Source organism: Agelaius tricolor, unplaced genomic scaffold, assembly GCF_023055355.1.
Source record: "Agelaius tricolor isolate 1412-34295 unplaced genomic scaffold, bAgeTri1.0.p SCAF_22, whole genome shotgun sequence".
Classification (NCBI taxonomy): domain Eukaryota; kingdom Metazoa; phylum Chordata; class Aves; order Passeriformes; family Icteridae; genus Agelaius; species Agelaius tricolor.
The window spans coordinates 330306-349258 of record NW_027269282.1 but is presented as its reverse complement, the minus strand read 5'-3'; the positions used below and the strand labels follow the sequence as shown (position 1 = coordinate 349258).

The 18953-nt window shown below is 54.4% G+C and overlaps 1 protein-coding gene across 1 annotated transcript; it reads right to left on the bottom strand.

Moving 5' to 3' along the window:
- Positions 1 to 801: 801 nt before the first annotated feature.
- On the bottom strand, positions 802 to 5070 carry GOT1 (glutamic-oxaloacetic transaminase 1). Its single transcript, XM_071446322.1, has 9 exons — positions 4846 to 5070; positions 4364 to 4545; positions 3681 to 3804; positions 3384 to 3496; positions 3074 to 3178; positions 2356 to 2506; positions 2055 to 2220; positions 1784 to 1926; positions 802 to 1502 (listed from the first exon to the last, which is right to left on the bottom strand). The coding sequence occupies exons 1-9, from the start codon at positions 4958 to 4960 to the stop codon at positions 1363 to 1365; spliced, it is 1239 nt and encodes a 412-aa protein (XP_071302423.1). The 5' UTR covers positions 4961 to 5070; the 3' UTR covers positions 802 to 1362.
- Between the last annotated feature and the right edge of the window lie 13883 nt (positions 5071 to 18953).

Genomic DNA, 18953 nt, shown 5'->3' with positions numbered 1-18953 from the left:
ACCTGCAGAGAGGAGGAAAAACTGCCTCTGTCTCACTCTTATATGATATGAATACTGATTAAGAACAAACAAGTGACCCCATGCACTCTGTGCAAACACAACAAGGCAATAAGGCACTATTTTTGCCTTTTCTGTCTAAGCTGCAGCACAAGCAAATCCATCAGGATAACAGCAGCTACTGCTACCTGACACAAAGAAAGGAGCTGATCCCTTTCTTCACACGATCCTGTCAGGAGGCCGCTCTGTCAGCTCACAAATAGATCTGCAGTGACTGCAGAGAGCAGAAGCAGATGGTCCCATCTTTTTCAGTGCCAGAAACACAGGCTGTTGCTGGCAGACCCCGCTGAAGTTGAGTAGATGGGGGTTCACTAGGAGCCTGCTGAAAAGGATGAACAGAAGAGATCTGCTTTTTGACACCTGAGGGGGGCCAGGAGCCCTGGGCCAGGGAGGGATGGCCAAATGGAAACACTTGATCATCCAGAAAGCAACCACAGACAGACAGACAGACAGACAGGCAGGATGAGCTGGGCAGCACGGGGCAGTAGGGCAGAAAGAAAACAAGATGAGCACAGGAGGAACTGGTTGGCTTCATGTAGTCACAGGGAGCTCTCAACAACACCCTCCCAGTAAGACTCCCCCTTTAGTAGAGGCTGTGATCATCAGAGATGAACATACCCTGAGAGAGAAAGGGACAGCCTTAAAACAAACTGAGTAAGTGGACAAACAAGGGTGTTGAGGCTTTAACCTCAGCCTGGGAGAGGTTTGTGTGGTTTGAAGACATGACACCACACAAGGCAGAGGTAGCATTCAGAGACAAAGGTTTAATTTCATGTCAGCAACACAAAGAAGCAATTATCACAATTACAAATATTTGCTCGTATAAGGCTCAGAAATTAGGAAGGGGTGGGACGGGTGGAGAGAAGAAGCTAACAACAGCTTTACCCCTCCCCAAAATACTACTGAGTGACATTAGTTCACAAGCCATGTGAGATCCCAACCTCTGTGCTGTTATCACACAGTGCATTGCACTGGCACCGGACTTTGCCATGATCAAAATGATCAGTTATGTGGAGTTGATTTGGATGTGCTAAAGATGCAGCTCTAAGGGCCTGGAGACCAGGCTGCTGTTGTGAAACAAGAGCCAAAGTGGCTCATGCTGCACCCACCTCCTGGGGCACTGGCTTACCATATTGCAAGGATCACTTAAAAAATGTCAGAAGACGATTATCCCTGATTGAGCTACTGCTCCCACCTTTATTAAACCCCAAGAGGTGTGGGAAAAGGCAAGCCATGAGCAGAGAAAGACATGGACTACACACTATAGCTTTGGTGACTTCATGTAAGTTTGGTTGTTCATGTGCTTCATTGGATTTTTGTGACAGCTTCATGGATGGACTTGGCCACATAGTCCAGGTTCTTGGTAGTTAGACCACACATGTTGATGCGCCCACTAGCCATCAGGTAGATGTGTTTTTCCTTGACCATGTACTCCACCTGCTTAGCTGGGGAAACAATTGGACATCAGGTCAGAGCAGTGACCCACAGCTCAGAAAAGCCCAAAGAACTAGTCAGAGATGCTTGAATCTTTCACAACAAGCAGAAGAGTTCAAGCACTGGCCACTAAAATACTGTGTGATGCTTCATCCCTTCCCAGCCACAGACGCAGGGATGCCAAAACTCCAGTGAGACCAAGAGATTCCTGCTTGGACTGCTTCAGCTCAGTCCACCCATAGCAAAACTGCCCCCACCCAATTCTCCCTTCAACAGCCCACTGGATACTCACGGTTCAGGCCTGTGAAGCTGAACATGCCAATCTGCTCTGTGATGTGGTTCCAGGTGCCTGGGGTCCCGAGGGCCTCCAGTCGGGAGCGGAGCTCTGAGCGCATCAGCAAGACCCGATCTGCCATTGTCTTCACGTTCCCCTTCCTGCAGCAGGCACGAAGCACACCATGACGGTGGGCACCCATCTGGTTTGAAGCCATCTGGCCAAGCCTGACATTCAGGGAGACAGCTTCCCTCCCTTGCCCTCTCCCACCAGCCCTGGCATCACGTACCACTCATCAAAGAGCTGCGGGGAAGCAAGCGTAGTGGCCACAATGCGTGCTCCCTGGGAGGGAGGGTTGGACCAAGTGGTGCGCACAATCTTCTCTATCTGGGACAGCACACGCTGCACGTTGTCTGCATCCTTCCCCACCACGGTCAGGTTCCCCACCCGTTCATCTGTGGACAAGCCAAGAGATGTGAGCCATTGGTTCCAGACGTCGTGGCAAAGCAGAGAATTCCCCACCCCTCAGCATGCCATCCCCATCTGTCTGGGTATGATGCTACTGGGCCAGCTTACTGCCAGACACTCACTGTAGAGCCCAAAGTTCTTGGAAAACGACTGTGCACAGAAGAGCTCAAAGCCCTCGGAGACAAAGTATCGCACAGCCCAGGCATCCTTGTCCAGGCTGCCAGAGGCAAACCCTTGGTACGCTGAGTCGAAGAATGGAAACAGGCTCCGGCGCTGCAAGGAGGAACAGTGTTAGAGGGAAATCCCCTCCCCACAAGCTCTCTTTTACCCCCCACAGTACCCGTAGGAGGGAAAAACGACCACTGAGTTCCTGTGGGAATTCAAAGGAAACATGGTCCAGCAACACCAGACTGAAATATTCTCTTTCTACTGGGGTGAAAGAATAGAAAGACTTAAGTGCTCAATAAAAGTCAATGCAGGAGAAAACTGCATTTGAGGACATAAGAAGTGCACCACTTTATGTGCTACTATCCAGCACCTTCCTGCAGATAATCCTTCCAGCAGGAGAAATCTCACTATAGCCCATTCCATAGAGTGTGAAAACAAGAACTTGGAGGCACAACAAGAACTGCAGTGCATCTCTCCTCTGAGCACAGACAACCAGCATTCCTTTGTCCACCTCTCCCTTCAACACCTGCCTTGGGGGACTCTTTCAGCTTCTGCTACATCTCATGCATCTCATGCCATTCCCTCAAAGCCCATTTCAGATGCAAATGCTCTGGCTGGCTTGAGAGCTATTTGTCCCCTCAGCATCGCTTTAGCCCCAGCAGCAGCCCATACCTTCATGACAGCAGCAATCTGCTTCCACTGCTCAGGAGTAGGGTCTGTGCCTGTTGGGTTGTGCGCACAGGCATGGAGGATGAAAATGGAGAACTCTGGGGCTTGCTGAGGAGAGAACACATCTTGGTCACACACTCACATGGACAGAACTGGGCACCCACAGCACAGGGAGAGGCCTGGAGCTGCTCTGGGCAACAACAGCCTCTTTTGCAGTGATCCACTTCCCAGCACAGCACACCAGAGCCTAGCCAGCTGCAGATGCTGACAGTACAGCATCAAGCTCAGCCCATCCCATGCCAGCTTTACTCACTTCCATGTCGTTCAGCAGCCCCTGGAGATCCAGACCCCTCTTGGCAGCATCCCAGTAGTGGTAAGTTCTAATATCTTTGAAGCCAGCATCCATAAACACAGAATTGTGGTTCTCTGAGGAAAGAAATATCTTCTCAGAAAAGCACACCCTATCTCCAGCAAGCTTCCTTCTCCAGCCCCAGCACCTCCCCTTACACACACGAGAAGGCTGCTCACTCCCTGCCCCGGTGCCTGCAAGGAGCAGGGCTGTGCCTCCCTCACTCACTGACCCACAGGGCTCCCTGGGAGCAGCACTCACCCCAGGTTGGAGTGGAGACGTAGACGGGGGTGGCCGTGTTGTTGTTGCCATTGTACCAGCGCCTCAGGAAGTCTGCACCGATCCGCAGAGCGCCCGTCCCACCGAGACACTGAACGCTCCCCACCTGCAACAGAGACACTTGCCAGCACTGCCCACCCAGCCCAGCACCGTGAGCAGTGCATGGAAAGAGAGCAGAGCATTGCAAGAGTGAGACAGGATCCCAAACGTGTCCCCTGGGGTCAGCTCAGTCAGAATGCCATCCCCTTCCCATGGTCTTCAACCTCCTTCAGTGCTCAGGCCCATCCTGACAACTTCTACCATTATAAATAGACTCCAGCCATTCCTGTTACATTTTGGCACAGAGCAGATTCTCAGCTAGTAGTTTATTTCAGGAAAGGTGGTGTATTATCTGACTTGGGTTTCCTGTGGGTAAGCTATTAAAAGATGAAGGAAAACACAGATTCCAATCACAGGCCACGTTTGGCTTTTCCCCAAAACCACAACTACCTGCACAAACAGTTTCAACTGCATGAGTTCATCAAGTAAGCTACAGTCAAGAAAGACCATGTCTGAGAAACCCCCAAATCCTGCCAAAATGCAGGACCTCTACACATTTGTGCTCCTCTACTCAGTCTGCTGTAGAGACACCCCAGGGATCCCAGTGCTCTGTGTCTGCCACATACCCGCTTCTCCTTGATGGCAGGGCTGTCATCACCCAGGGCGATCCGGGAGGCGTTGGCCCGGAACTCGGGCAGGCCCAGGATGGGCAGATACTCGTGATTCAAGCTGTTGTCGTTGGCGATCATCTGCTCCACCTTCTTTACCACCGGCAGGACCCATGGCTGCCCCTCGTCCGTGCGGTAGGCTGCGGGAAAGGGAGAGCCGTCCTTACTGCACCGGGGGAACGCTGCGCCGCCCGGCGCCCCGAGCGCCCTGCCGGGGACACCGAGGACGGCGGCCCGGCCGGCCCCGCGACCTTGACGCCCGCTGGACCTCGCTGCCCGCCCACCCCCCCGCGTCCGGCCGGGGCCCGGTGACCTTTGGGGCTCGGGGCCCGCCGCCGCCGCCCGGTCGCTGCAGCAGGTGCGGAAGCCGCCGCAAGGGCACCGACCGGCCCGAGCCGCGGGGAACGGCCCCGCCGAGCGGGACGGGGCCACGGACTCACCGCCCACGCCGAGGTTGACCTTCCGCGAGTCGCTGTCCTCCCGGAAATCCGCCGTGAGCTTGAAGACGGCGACAGGCGGGGAGTGGGGGACGGCGGCGAAGATGGAGGCGGCCATGGCGGCGCAGTCACTGCGTACCGGTCCGCTCCGGTTCGGTACGAGCGGCGCGCGGCGCTGGAGGAGACGCTCACCTTCACCGGCGGGGCGGGGCCGCCGCTGGCCGCGACCAATCCGCGCGCAGCGCCCGACCCCGCCCCCGCCGCCCGCCAACTGGTGCCCCGGCGTGCCACCGGCGCCGCCCGGGCGGCCAATGGCGGCGGGTAGCGCGCCCGGTGACGCGGGGACGCAGGCACCGCCCATGGCCGGCCGTGCCCCCGGGCCGCCGCTCCGCTCTGCCTGGGGCCGGGCGGGCGTGCAGAGCCGCCACCGGCATGTGGCGCCCGTCGCTGGGGGACTCCTGCAGCTGCAGAGATGGGGGGAGTGTCCCGGAGTGCGATGCCTCGTGCAGTACGGGGCGCGGCGGGGGATGCCGTGCCCGAGGCGGCGCTGCGCTGCGGCAGCGCTCGGGGTCACGGCACAGTCCCCATTGGCACCCGGAGCTGCAGATCAACCCTGGAGCGCAAAGGCGGGGTGAAGGCAGCCCCGCGGTGCTGTGCCCTGTCCAGGATGGTGCCGGGGTGCAAGGCTCGGGGAGCACGGGAAGGTGTCGGGGCGCCGTGCCCAAGTGTGACGGGTCCGGGCGGGCGGGGGGACCCCAGGGCTGCAGTGACTCGGGTGCGGGACGGGGACCGCTGTGAGGACGGTGAGTGTTTCCAAAGGCACTTCCCTAATTCACAGCAGGTCAGGCACTGTGGGGTTACCCCCGAGAACCTCCCAGCCCCGAGGAAATCCCAGGGTTACCGGTGCGGGTCTCCGCTACCACTGCTTAGCTCGGGACGTGGCACTGATCCGTGGGGTCTTCCTCGCAGCGCCTCTCTGCCAAACTCTCCGCCCTTCGCGCAGCGCTTCCCACGCTGCCCCCGGCCCTCCGCGGCTCTTGCGGGCCGCCCTCCAGCCCGCGGGACCCCCGGGGCTCCTGGGCACGGCCGCCGTCGGGGGCGCGGCGGTGCCGGGCAGTACCGACAGAGGGCAGAGCCGGTCCGCGCATCCCGCCGCTGATCCCGCTGCTGATGCCACCGCCCATCCCGCCGCCCATCCCGCTGCCCATCCCGCTGCTGATCCCGGCGCCCATCCCGCCGCCCATCCCTCTGCCCATCCCGCTGCTGATCCGCCGCCCATCCCGCCGCCCATCCCGCCGCCCATCCCGCCCATCCCGCTGCTGATCCCGGCGCCCATCCCGCCGCCCATCCCGCCGCCCATCCCTCTGGCCATCCCGCCGCCCATCCCTCTGGCCATCCCGCCCATCCCGCTGCTGATCCCGGCGCCCATCCCGCAACCCCCGCGGGGAGCGGCACCCACGGCTCCGGCCCGGCCTGGGGCTGCTGGAACCTCCCACCCGAGGCTGGCCCCAAGCCTTCCCGGGGAGAGGGGTCGGTGCCTCCCGGTGCGTGGCCGCCTCCGTTAGGAACTTGCCGCCTATCTCAAGCAGCTTTTGAAGTTTGTGAGAATCTGCCCGCAACCCTGCTACATCTCGGAAAGGTTTTGAGGGAGACGGGAAGGACGTCTCGAATAACAGCTCCGACAGCATGACACACACCTCACACACCTCCCTTCGTGACATAAAACACGGGGGTACAGGACGGGAAAGGCCATGCTGTCCCTAAATGCTTTTGCAGACAACCAGTGTTGTACACTCCCTTTGTTAAGTCAGCCAAAATCCCTCTGAAAATCAGTTTGGATCCTTGCCCCCTTCCATGCCCAAGGTGGCTCCACAGCCTGGCTGCCCAGGATGGAGCCCAGGGGCACAGCCCTCGCCTCCCCTGGCTCCGGGCAGCACCTGGAAGAACTGCCCAGTGCACTTTCTGCTTAGCATGAGAGTGGGGAAGAGGCAGAGCTGTCTGTCGGCACAGTAGCATGCCAGCATTCTGCCTTCAGAGAAAACAGAATAATGAGAAAGGCAGAGGAGCAAAACAGCAGTGATAGACCAAAGCTTTGGCCCTGGTGATGATTTTAGTCCAACTTGGATAAAATTTCATTCACACCTGGAGAAAAAGCTACATGGAAACCCCAAAAGAGCTTGAGGTCTGCTCTCTGCAATAGCTGTGAACCTCTGTAAACTTGGCCTGACCTGGCCAAGCTGCTGTCAGGGCATCCAGACCCTAACCCTACCCTTAAATCTAACCCTACCCTTAATTCTAGCCCTAATCTTAGCTCTAATCTCAACTGGATGAAGAATTTTTGGGTTTCTCAAGATCAGTGGATTCTGCTAAATGAGAGATGCTGGGCAAGGAAGCAACTGCTGAAAACAAGGGCATCAGAGGGATCTGAGGGTAGCCCACTGCAGGGTGAGTCATGTTTTCTGCTCAAAGAGTAAAGCACTGCACAAGTGGAATGCTGCAATGGGAAAAACAGACAGATCCTATTTCTGGAGCAGACAGAAGTGCTAGGGAGTCCCCAGACTATCAGGCTCTCACTGCACTTACTGGTTTCTAATCCTACCACTTTCCAAAGAGCACTGGGATACTTGGGGACATGGCCAAGTGCTTTCCCAGTGCAGAACAGGGAAGTCACAAAGACACAGGGGTGCTGCCTGCCAAGCTGGCTGCACCAAGCTGCTGTCTGGGACTGCCAGAGCAGGCTGAGCAGTGCTCGTTGCAGGAAAAAATGCAGTTTCCCCAAATCAGCACCGTTCTGTTCCCCTTCCTCAGGAGCTCCTGGGCAGTGTGAGCTCAGTGCTGCCAGTCTGGTGCGAACCGTCTGTGCCGCTGCCTGTGCCTGCGAGGCCGGGGTCGCTGACCCAGCAGGAGTTACCTGCCAGAGCGCTTGGTGCCTCTGGCTCAGCCGGCGTCCCGTGCCCTTGACGGCACGGAGTGGGACTCCGCTGGGAAGAGATGCAAGAATGAGACAATAAGAGACAAAGCAGCAGGCTGTCGGGCCCCCGAGCTGGGTGGCTTTGCGTTAGCAAGATCCCTCTGGCCCTGAGCTTTCATCTCCTCAGCCTACACAAAGGGTGCCACCAACACGTATGTAAAAGCAGGAGGAACATGGGAGCCAGCCCTGAGGCATCCCTCCCTTCATCTCCTGCCTTGGACTGACAGCCAGCAATGACCTGCCACTCAGTGGGAAAGCTTGCACACCTTACAGAGAGCGAAGAAGCCCCCGGGCACGCACGGCCATGCCGCATGCAGACAGGGCCCCCTGCACTCAGCTCCTCTGGGAGCCAGAGGCAGGGGGGCTCACAGCCAGCCTGGCTCCTGCAGAGCTCAGCCTGCTGTGGGGATACAGCGACCACTGGGGACCAGGTGATGGCCTCTCGACACCAGTAAGCCTCATGTGGTCTTGGAAAAAAGTGCTTTTTATGAGGGTGAGCTCCACTGACCCCATCTCATTCACTCCCTCCCACAAGATTCACCCTCACACCCCTTTGGCCTCTGCCTCATCCTCTCCAGAGTGCCCTGCCCAGTGCTGGGACACTGTCGATCTTGGCATCACAGCGAGGGTTTAGCAGCCTGCCCGTCCCAGTCCGAGGCTGGGTGCAAGCAGTGTGTGGCACGGAGCAGAGCTGAGGCTGTCCCCAGCGGGTGCCGTGCGGGGGCTGTTTTCCCAGCATCCTCCAAATACAGATGTTTTCTCAGTGCAGGATCCAGACAGAGGAGGGTAAAATGTTTTCATTCCAAGCTCTGGAGGTCAGGTCATGGTTTGTCTAAATGGCTTTTGTTGCTGTAATTATCAGATTAGCTGATCTCTGGCGGTGCATTTAGGGGCAGCTACATTAACTGTGGATCCTGACCCTTCCACTGCCACCCTGCCCAGCTGGGACGGTGGGTTTGCAATGGAGCAGTAAGGATTGGGGATGTCATGAGAGCCAAGTGAAATGCTCAGGATTAGTTTTGAGCTGGTACCCAACTGGACCCAGGCTCAGGCAGTATATTTGAGGAAGACAGCGGCAAGGCTCCTTGACCTCACAGCACACTGAGCTGGGCCTGATCCTTCCCTCCCACTCCAACCTGCAGTGCACTCCAGCCATGGAGCCCTGTCCCAGGCACCTGCTTGCCACTGTGGCTGATGCTCAGCATGCAGACATGGGATGGGGGCATCTGTGGTGCCTTCCCTCGCTCAGAGCTGGTGGTGCTTGCAGGCATCAAGCCCAGCAGGTCCTAGGGGAGGGTGGTCCAGAACCTCACCCGGTGCCTGGCCTGCGGGAGCCTGGGGCTGTGCCTGGCCGCAGGGCGCTGTGAGGCTGGGCAGCCCCAGCAGGAGCGTGAGATACCAGGCGAGACACAGAGCATGACAAGGAGAGGAGAGAGCAGGCTGAGGGACAGATAAAAAGGGATCAGGAGTTTCCAGCCCCCGCCAGCCCCTTGCCGGGTCCGTGGGTCCATCTGTCAGCGCCTGCGAGTGCTGATGGCATCGGGCCCTGGTGGCAGCCGGGGCTGTAGGTCCTGCCGAGGGGCACCGTCAGGGGCGGGACGGGCCCTGCCGCGACTCCAGGGCCGGACAGCAGCTGGAATGGGCCCTGCCCGCGGCTCCAGGGCCGGACAGCAGCCGGGACGGGCCCTGCTCCCGCCCTCCCGCGGCTCCAGGGCCGGACAGCAGCTGGAACGGGCCCTGCCCGCGGCTCCAGGGCCGGACAGCAGCCGGGACGGGCCCTGCTCCCGCCTTCCCGCGGCTCCAGGGCCGGGCAGCAGCCGGGAAGAGTCTGGCAATGCCCTGCAGGTGCCCCCCAGCCTGGGCTCCCGGCCACGCTGCCTTGCAGCACCCACCTCCTGCCCTCCTGCCCCGCCAGCCCCACTGCACACACAGACAGGGAGTGCCAGGGCCTGCACACCCTGGCACAAAAATAATCGGATCCCACTCTGCTGAGCTGCAGATCCACACCTGGGTGCTCAGAGGCTGTCTGCTTGGGCACCGTGCCTGTGGTAGCCCCCTGACACATCATCACACCTCCCCTCTCACCTGTGGGTGGGAGAAACAGGAGATTCCCTTGAGCAAAGCAGGAGCTCTATAATGAAAGAAATCAAAATCAGAAAAGATGTTATTGTTTCTCCATAAAACAACTTATTTAAAATGTGGGTTCACTGCATTTCAGTTTCTGAAATTTTATAATGCCAGAGCATAACATCCCACTGAATGAATGCTTCTGGAGCAGAATATCTACATCTTGTCTTTCAAAGAATATTTCAATCCCTTCAAATGCTGCAGGAACTTTCAACAGGAAAATTTTTCCTTTAAATATCATGTTCCTACAGGAAGTTTTGGCTTCAGCAAAACACATATTAAAAAAAATAGTGAAAGCTATGTTCCTGGTATTTTGTTAGTTTTCCTAATTGCCACCATGACAGAACTTGGTTAGCTCGAAGTCCATCTTTGCTTCCAGCTCAAAGCCAGAGAACAATACAGGGCAGCAAGGACAAAGTCTGTGCACCCCAAAAAGGAGTATATCCACCCATCTAATCAGGCTCAAACCTTTCCTGCCACTGCAGTTTCTTGGGAACAGCCAGAGGTTTGCTATTTCTCTAAAATCATTTTGCACATTAGTTCTGGGGTCCCAGGAATCCTAGCTTGGCTTATGGACCACTCATGGCCATGCTTGCCTATTCTGTGTCTACTCATTCCCATGGGCACTCAGGAGTTTCCCCTAATTTTTCCTTTTGCATCAGCACCTGCTGGCAGATGTCAGGGGACTGACTCATGCACTGTGACCTGCTCAGGCACCGACACCTGGTACCCTGGTGCATTGAAGGTGGTTTCCTAAGGGTGTGGAAGACCAGAGGGGGAAAGGACAGGCACTTCTATGTTAAGGCATGGACTTCTGCACAGCCAAGGAAATGAGTTTTGGGACATCTGACGTGAGGAGATAGCTGCCATTCCCAAAGGCAGCAAACCTCCTGGCCAAGCCTCTGCCCCCTCCCCAGTGAGCCTGGCTCAAGTGTTGGGATGGAGACACTGGGTGAGTCGCAGGGAGCTGCTCTGCCATGGTGTACCCAGGCTGCCAGGCAGCTGTGGGAGCTGTGCCCATGGGGCTGAGGCAACTGCAGCACAGCTGGTCCCAGCTGGACCCCTCTGGACAGGGTGTGTCCCCCAGCACAGGCAGGACAAGGCCAAGGAAAGGGAGTCCAGCTCTCTTGCAGGGAGCCCAGTGCTGCGGGTAGCTTCTGGACCTTGGTGTAGGAGCAGATTTACTGAAAACAATTTATTTAATATCAAAAATAATTTCTTGCAGCGTTTCAGCTGGCGTCAGCCAAGCGCTTACTCACCCGGGAATTCAAACAAAGGCAGGGCTGGCGCCCAGCCAGGGGGTCGGGCGCTGGGTGGTCGTGTCCATCCCGGCCTTGGACACGCCTCTGGGTCACTTGCAGGCTTGTGGCATGATGTCTCCATTTATTTATTGGAAATGTTTGAACAGGAAATGCTAATGGTTTGGGTTTGTGGAGACAGCTGGAGGGGTCCGGACGGAGCTGCTGAGAAAGGGAGGGTGCACTGGGACAGGGCAGGCCAGCAGAGAAGGGGGAATCAGTGCTGCCACTGGGGATTTGTCCCTTGTGTTTGTGGTGAAGAGCCCAACGGGAGGTGAGGCCAGGGAGGGTCCTGCCAGCTCTGCTGCCTCCTCCTTCACTGCTGCCTGCATTCCACAGGACAGGGGTGCACGGCAATGGCACTGGCAAGGTGGTGAAGGAGGAACAGCAACCACAGCGCATGGCACATCTGATCCCACTGCTGGCCAGCTGGGTGTCCATTATCGTGGGAGAGATGTGAAAGTGCTGCCTCCCCCCACAAGGGGGTCGAGAGGTTCCTATGCAGCCCAGCTCTGGAGCGGGCAGTTCCGGCATTTGCTGATAACAGCGGAGGTAAAGCCTGACCCAGGAAAGCAGGCAAGATCCGCAGAGATAAACTCCCCGCAGCAAGACAAAGGCACTGACCTCCCCACTGCACCAGCTGCCGCATTCCCACAAGCACAGCAACAATTGCCCAGGAGCAGCCCTGAGACCTGCACCCAGCCCCACTGGCCAGCCACCAGGAAAGGCCCCCGTGGCAGCCAGGAATGCCTCTTGTTAGGATCACAGCACAGAAACCACAGCTTGGGGTTTTTAACCAAATCTGCTGTCCATAGCATTCTTCTGCGCAGTGAGAGTGAAGAGCTTGCTGCCATTGCTTGCTCCTCATTCAGCATCTTGGCCCTGCTGCATTGCACAGCCGGAGGGATGCTGTTCAAGCACTCCTTTGTATTTCCCACCTCACTTCTATCTGCACATTTGCAGTACAAACAGGCTTTAAGTTTCATTCCCAAACACAGCCAGAGCTGTGCTATGCACTCACTGATGCAATTCAGGTGTGAGCGCCTGGAGCCCCACACACCCAGAGCACACCCAGGGTACTGAACGGCAGGCAGCTCAGCTTTGTCTCCCCCTGCCCTGCCTGGGACCCACCCATGGACCAGGAGGCTGGAGCCTGCGTGGCATTTCCCCATGTCGGGTCTGCCCCAAGAGAGCATCAGCTGAAAAAGGCAGAGGCACTTAATGGGATTTGCAGAACACAGCTCAGTTACACACCATACGGCTGTTGTCTCAGGCATGTTTTTAAAATCTTTATCTCTGCATCATTACACACTGATCTACATTTGAAAAGAATCCCTTCGGTTCCCTACCTCTGAAATGAGGATAACTATCCTTCACCTCATAGCAGGGTTATGAGGATAAACAGATTAAAGACTGTCATATTGTTGCAAAGAAGGTTAAACAAGCCCCTGTGACAGACAGCCCAGGGGCAGGGACCAGCATCAGAGCCATGCACGCCGACCCACGTCTGCACCATGCTAATGACCCCAAAATCCCAGCGACAGGTTTGCACTGTCTGCCTTCCCAGGACACAGCTGCATGCCTGCAGAGGGGCAGTGCCCCAGCCTGGGATGTGCACCTGTACCCTGAGAAAGGAGAGAGCAGGGGTGCAGGGGGAGCAGGGGCTGGGAGGTGCTCATCGGTAGCACAAAGTTTCAAGAGGACATCAGAGGTCCAGGCACAGCACTGTGGGCAGTGGGATGCAGCAGGGCAGCTGTTCCCTCTGCACATCCCTCCCCACAAACTCAGAACAGGGCAACCCTCTTCCACTGCCCTCAGTCCTGCTCATCCCTGTCCCTCTGGGTGCCCTGGGCTGCCAGGGACAGTGGGGAGATGTGCACTTCTGCAGAAAGAGCTGGTGGGGGAGAGGATGAGCCGGACAATTATTGTCTGGAAAGTCTCACCCGGATCCCTAGTAAAATAATGGCACAAATATTAAGAAAAGGAGCTCTGTAAACATCTAGAGGATAATGAAACCATGAGCTATAAGCAGGATGGGATTTGTAAATAAAGGGCTGTGCCAAAAACAACAAGCCCTCCATAATTGTTTTGGATAGAAGGACAAGATTAGTGCGGGAAGGGGACTTGGCGGATGTCATGAGAGGAGACCTGGAAGCACCGGGTTTGTCCTCCTGCCTGGCCATTAGAGTCTCTGGCATGTTTGGGCAGATTTAAGGGGTCTGACATGTACAAAAGGTGCCACTGATGGCATGGCTGGCACCTGGGAACATACCCGGCCTCTGCAGCTGGACACCTGTACTCCCCCAGCCTGTCACATCAGCACTGCAGCAGCTGCTCACACTTTGGCCACCTCAGAGCTGCCAGGAGAGAGCAAGGCTAAACCTGAGACCCCATCCTAAATGAGACACAACTCACCACCACATCTCACAGGGCTGGGACCTGTGCAGTGCAGGAATAAGCCAGTTGGACAGTCATGGAGTGGCAGAATGAGAAACAAAACCAAGCAAATCCAGAAGCAGGAAAATAGTGCTGGCACCTTCCATGATGTTTCCCAGGTTTGGACAAAACTCTGTCTTTTGTGAACATCAAAATAGCATGTTCTGCAGGACTGCAGGGTTCCCTGGTGCTCTCAAGTATCAGCTTTTTGGCCAGACATACAGGAAATGTGCATGCACCTCCTTGCAACCAGCCCTTTGAAATGCTACTGTAAAAGCACACGTAAGCACCACCAGTCATCAGCACTGCACAGGACAAACTTGTCCAGTGCAGACATTGCAGGAAGGAAAAGCAGAAGCCTGGCCAAAAGGTACCTGATTTGTGCTGCAGCCCTGGGTCTCTGCAGCAGCCAGTGGTGCTGGGCTGGATAACGCGCGCCTGTGGCATGCAGGGCAACGCTCGCTCGCAAAGCCAAGATGAAATGCACCATATATGGTGAAGGTATTATTAGTCCATGGCTTCTTCCTAGGATCTTCTGAGGATATCCTGCTTGAAAATGGGGAACAAAGAGGTTTGACTGTGTCTCAAGCAGGGACTTGAACTGCCCACAGGACCAAAAGCAATGGCTTCAAAGAAACAGGGAGCAGTGAGGTGTCAGAGCCTTGGGTACCTGTGAGGTGCTTAACAATATTCTGGTTTAGTATTTGTCTTAATTAGTACTGACTGCCCACCCATTGCCTACACCCTGACTGGCATCAGGAAGTTGTTCTCAGCAGGGAGATGTTGCTGCAATGGTATCAGCACTGGTCTCCAGGTACCCAGTGCAGGCACAGGCCAGCTCAGAGTTGGCTCCAGTTTGCTGCTGCCAACCCTGGCTGCAGCCCTACAAGTCACAGAAAAGGCGGAGTACCTGGTTGTGGAATGCCAAGCTGGACGTGTTGGCTATCCCTCTGGGTGGCAGGGGCTGACAGATGACTCTGGCTCTGACAGGGGTTGGTTTGGGATCCTGAGGGTGAGCAACTGGATGTGAGCTCAGTGCTGGGACCACATGATAAATGCAGTCCTGGGCACCAGAGTTGGGAGTGCAACAAATGGGAGTTGTGAGGCACTGCTCTGTGCAGCAGAGCATGGGATGCTAACCCTGAGATACTGTGAATAGCCTGATGCCCCACTTTAAAAAGATACAGATGAAGTAAGAGATGTGAATGTGATTCCCACCCCCCCCTATTTCCCACAGCATCCTGCAGACAGAGTGGGGAGATATGGGCTGGAAGGGGGAAGACACAAGGTGGCTTGAAAATTGAATGAAGGGATGGAATCTTTGTCTTCAGACATTTCCAAAATTCAGTGGATCAAGGCCCAACCAGTGGGCTGAACTGCCAGAGTCCCTGAGGCCAAAATTATTCTGTGAAATGAGAGAGAGTGCAGAAAACAGGCACAGAAAAGACACAGTTGCAGGAGAATGCACCCCACAGTGACAGAATCAAGCTCAACCTGTTTTCTTTTTAAAAAAGCTCAAGAAATTTGACTGCTATGCACAAGTACTCTCATAGTAAGAAAATACCATGTGCTAACATCTTTTTATTCTAGCTAAAAAAGGCAGAACAAGAATCAATGGTTGGAAATTAAAAGCCAGACAACCCTGCATAAGAAATAAGACATACATTTACTGAGCAATGCTGATTAGCTGGTGGATTAACCGTCAGGGATTAAATAAGACCAAACCATGAACTCCCTTGCTCCTCCAGACCAGATGCTTTTGTGCATTAGTGAAACCCCAGGTTATTTGGATCCAAAAAGGGTAACAAGACAAGGCAGTCGGGTAGATCAGCATAGGTGATCTAATGACTAACTCTGATCTTAAACATCGAGAGTAAAAATACATCGTGTTACTAATACACATAGAAAAACTCCCATTGCACAAGCTCCGTGTAAACACTGGACAGTTGAAATCTGCAAACCCACAGATGGAGGGGGACAACAGTTGTTGCTCCTGTTTTAGAAACACAAAAACACCCAGCCCACAGACGACCTGCAGGGGCCTTGAGACAGGGCTGAGAGCAGGAGTGAGGCACGAGCTTGGAACACCACCAGTCTGTCAGCAGTGAATTCATGAGAGACTGCCCCAGGATGCTCCTGGATACTGTGTATTACACATGTGGCACATTGGGGTTGGGAAGAAATGGCCTTCCTGTGCAGAGCTTCGGGGAATCACACAAGGCATATTCCAGGAAAAGTAGGGTTAGAGTGATGTACAGAAACAGGGGAAAATTTGGATAGGGAAAAAAATGGTTAGGAGTAAATACCAAAAAAACTCAAACTAATAATACCAAATAAAATAACAAAAAATAAAGTAAAATATCAAAAACCCCAAAACTCAAAAAAACCCAACCAACCAAAAAAAAAAAAAAAACCCAAACCAAACCAAACCAAACAAAACAAAAAACAAAACAAAACAACAACAACAAAAAAAAACCACAAAAAACCAAGCCACAAAAAAACCCCCACAAACAAACAAAAAAAACCAACCCACACACAAAAAAAAAAAAACCAAAAAACTCAACAACAACCTAATGGAAACCTTTACAGCTGAAGCAAAACACACCTGGCAAGGACCAGTCCTGAATAGACTGGCCACAGGCAAAATTATCTTCCCTTTTTTTAGTATCTGTATTCACAGAATTATAAAAAATAAGCCTGGAAGGCCCTTGAAAGGTCACCTAGCCTGTCTGCCTGCCCCCAAACAAATCAAACCCTTCCTGGTGGAGCTTTTGTCTAAACTCTTCCTAAAAGAAGCCTCTAGTGGTGATGACGGCTCCCAGGAAAAACAAGTTTTAATCCCTTTTACCGCAATCATTGCCGGGTGAGTCTCTGGCTTCTTCTACCCACCTGAAAACAAGCAATAGCCCATTATCTCATACTTTGTAGCAGGGCTTTATGCATTTGAAGACTTTTATCTTATTTCCCTGTAGTCTTTGTGTTGTGATACTAAGCTACCCTTCAGCCTTCTCCAGTATGTCATGTTTTCTGAATTTCTGATCTTGTTCTTCCCTGGGCTTTCTCCAAGAACAGCAACTTGAAACGCTGAGCCCCAAGTGGGATTCAGTGCTGAGTCTGACACTCTTTAAATGCAGCAGGATCAGATCAGGCATCTTACAAACACCTTGTTCATATGTCCTGGTCTGATTTTGCTCTTCTCACTTGGGCTGCTGCTGTCTCACGCTCCCTGCAGGACCCACTGTCACCTCCAGCTACTTTCCCACAGAGCAACCTCACTCATTCCCCAGCCAGTGCCTGCAATGTTGATTTTTCTCAAATCACAGAAGAGCCTTATATTTGTTCTTATCAGCAGGTTTATTTCAGGTTCTTCACCTTCTCAAGAAAATCATTCTTGCAGACTTGTGCTGCAGGTGAAAATCACTGATGAAAGCACTGACTACCCCTAAACCAAGACCAGGCCCTGTCTGAGGGCTGAGCATGGGAAACTGCCCTTTCAGTACCTTTTCCCAGCCAGCTGTGTCCTCATGTAGCCACACACTCACCTAGACCACATTTCTCCACTACTCACAAGAATTCAAGAATTTCATGTGGAAATGGGACTAAACTCCTGTGAAAGTCAAGATTTAGCACATCTTGTCTTTCCTATGTCAGGCAGCACGGAAATCCTCAGGTAGAAAATTTGGTTGATTCAGCTCTTAGCTGATGGCTGAAGCTGTCACTTACTGGCTCATTATCCCTGCTCTTGTGTTGTGTCACTTAATGATGTATTTGCCTGTCTTCAGTCTGTTTATGATCTGTTTATGTCAAAGGTCCCTTTTTCCTTTACTTCTGCACCCCTAGTCTTGAGTAAAACTCAGGAACTTGGAAAGCCACAAAGATTCATTTGGGAAAAAAAAAAAAAGGGAGGGAAAAGAAATACTCAACAACTACATCCTCAGAACTCGTATGTTTATCCAAATTCATCTGAACCTTCTGGGGACAGTGACTTTTTAGGGTAAAATGAAAACAAGTTCAAGTGACTTTTCCATCCCTGCAACAGTACAGTAATTCCAGCCAATCTGAGACAATTTTCCAAGAAGATTTCCTGCAACCTCACAGTGATTAAAGGAAATAACATTGTGAATAAAGGGACATTCTTCAAAGTCAATGAAGGAGCCACAAACTGTACATTCTCACAGAGGGCCGGAAAGCGCCGGCGCGAGGTGGATTTTGCGGAGCGTGGCCCCCCAGAAGGAAGAGGGTGGGCTGCCACTCCATCCCTCTTCCCCAGGCAGGGGTTGTGACCGGGCTTCTCCCGGAGCAGGGATGAGGGAAGAGGGTCCCCAGGCCCTCCATGCTTGAGGCCAAAAGGCTTGGCCCCACAAGCTCTGGCTTCCCACCCCCAGGTGAGAATTCAACAGGTTTGGGGTCAGGTGGCAAGAGACAAGAGGCCGCGGACCCTCTCAAATCCCAGGGTGACTACGCAAAGAGAGTGTGCCACCACGGCTGTTTCATGCCACAACCCTCGTCCTAGGACCCTCCCCATGCCTTGCTTTGCCTCCATCAGTCCCTCAGTGCCTTTGCCTGGGGAAGGTGAATGGGCCCAAAGAGCCGCTTGGGCCGAGGCGAGAGCGGTTGGCTGCCATGGGGAGTGGGGTCCTGCCCAGAGCCACCCCTGTCCTGCAGGTGCCCCGACACTGGCACCAGCCAGGCAGGGAGGAGCCTGCGCTCCAAACAGCGCAGCAAGGGCACTCTTAAAAGCCCACCTTGTTAGCTGAAACAAAGGGAAGGGGGTAACGAGGAAGGGAGAGGAGAAAGGTGAGAGGGGCTCCCTGGCAGCCTAAGCACACAGGCTTCAGTTGATGCTGCGTAATAAGGGAATTAGCTAATGAGCTTACTGCGGCACAGGGACAAGTCCTTTAGAAATATCATGGCCACCTGGGGAGGCTTGCAGAGGAGCCAGGCGGCCTTAATCTGCAGTGCTGGAAAGACAAGCCCCCTCTGCCCCTCCCCAGCACCGCTTCCTCCCTGGACAGAGCGTGTCCCGGGGTGCCACAGAGGCTGACACAAATCCAACAAGAACTGGGCATGAAAAGGATAGTAAAGAGTGGTTTAAAAAAAAAACAACAGCCTGTGCTCACGGCGGATCTTAGATGTCCGTGCAGTGGGGATGGGGCTGCTCAGGGACCAGTGGGATCCAACTGCCCCTGGACAGACAGCACTGCCCCAGAGAGACAGCAGAAGGGATTCCAGAAGTATGGATTGCCTTTCCCTGCACTGGCAGCTGTGATGGATATGTT

Excerpts from the sequence above, each read along its gene's own strand:
- GOT1 (XM_071446322.1), bottom strand. The coding sequence starts at position 4,960 with ATGGCCGCCTCCATCTTCGCCGCCGTCCCCCACTCCCCGCCTGTCGCC. Across the intron at positions 4,546-4,845 it reads GGTCAACCTCGGCGTGGGCG|CCTACCGCACGGACGAGGGG; the intron begins GTGAGTCCGTGG and ends CCTTTCCCGCAG. Across the intron at positions 3,179-3,383 it reads GGCTGCTGAACGACATGGAA|CAAGCCCCAGAGTTCTCCAT; the intron begins GTGAGTAAAGCT and ends TTCTCTCCTCAG.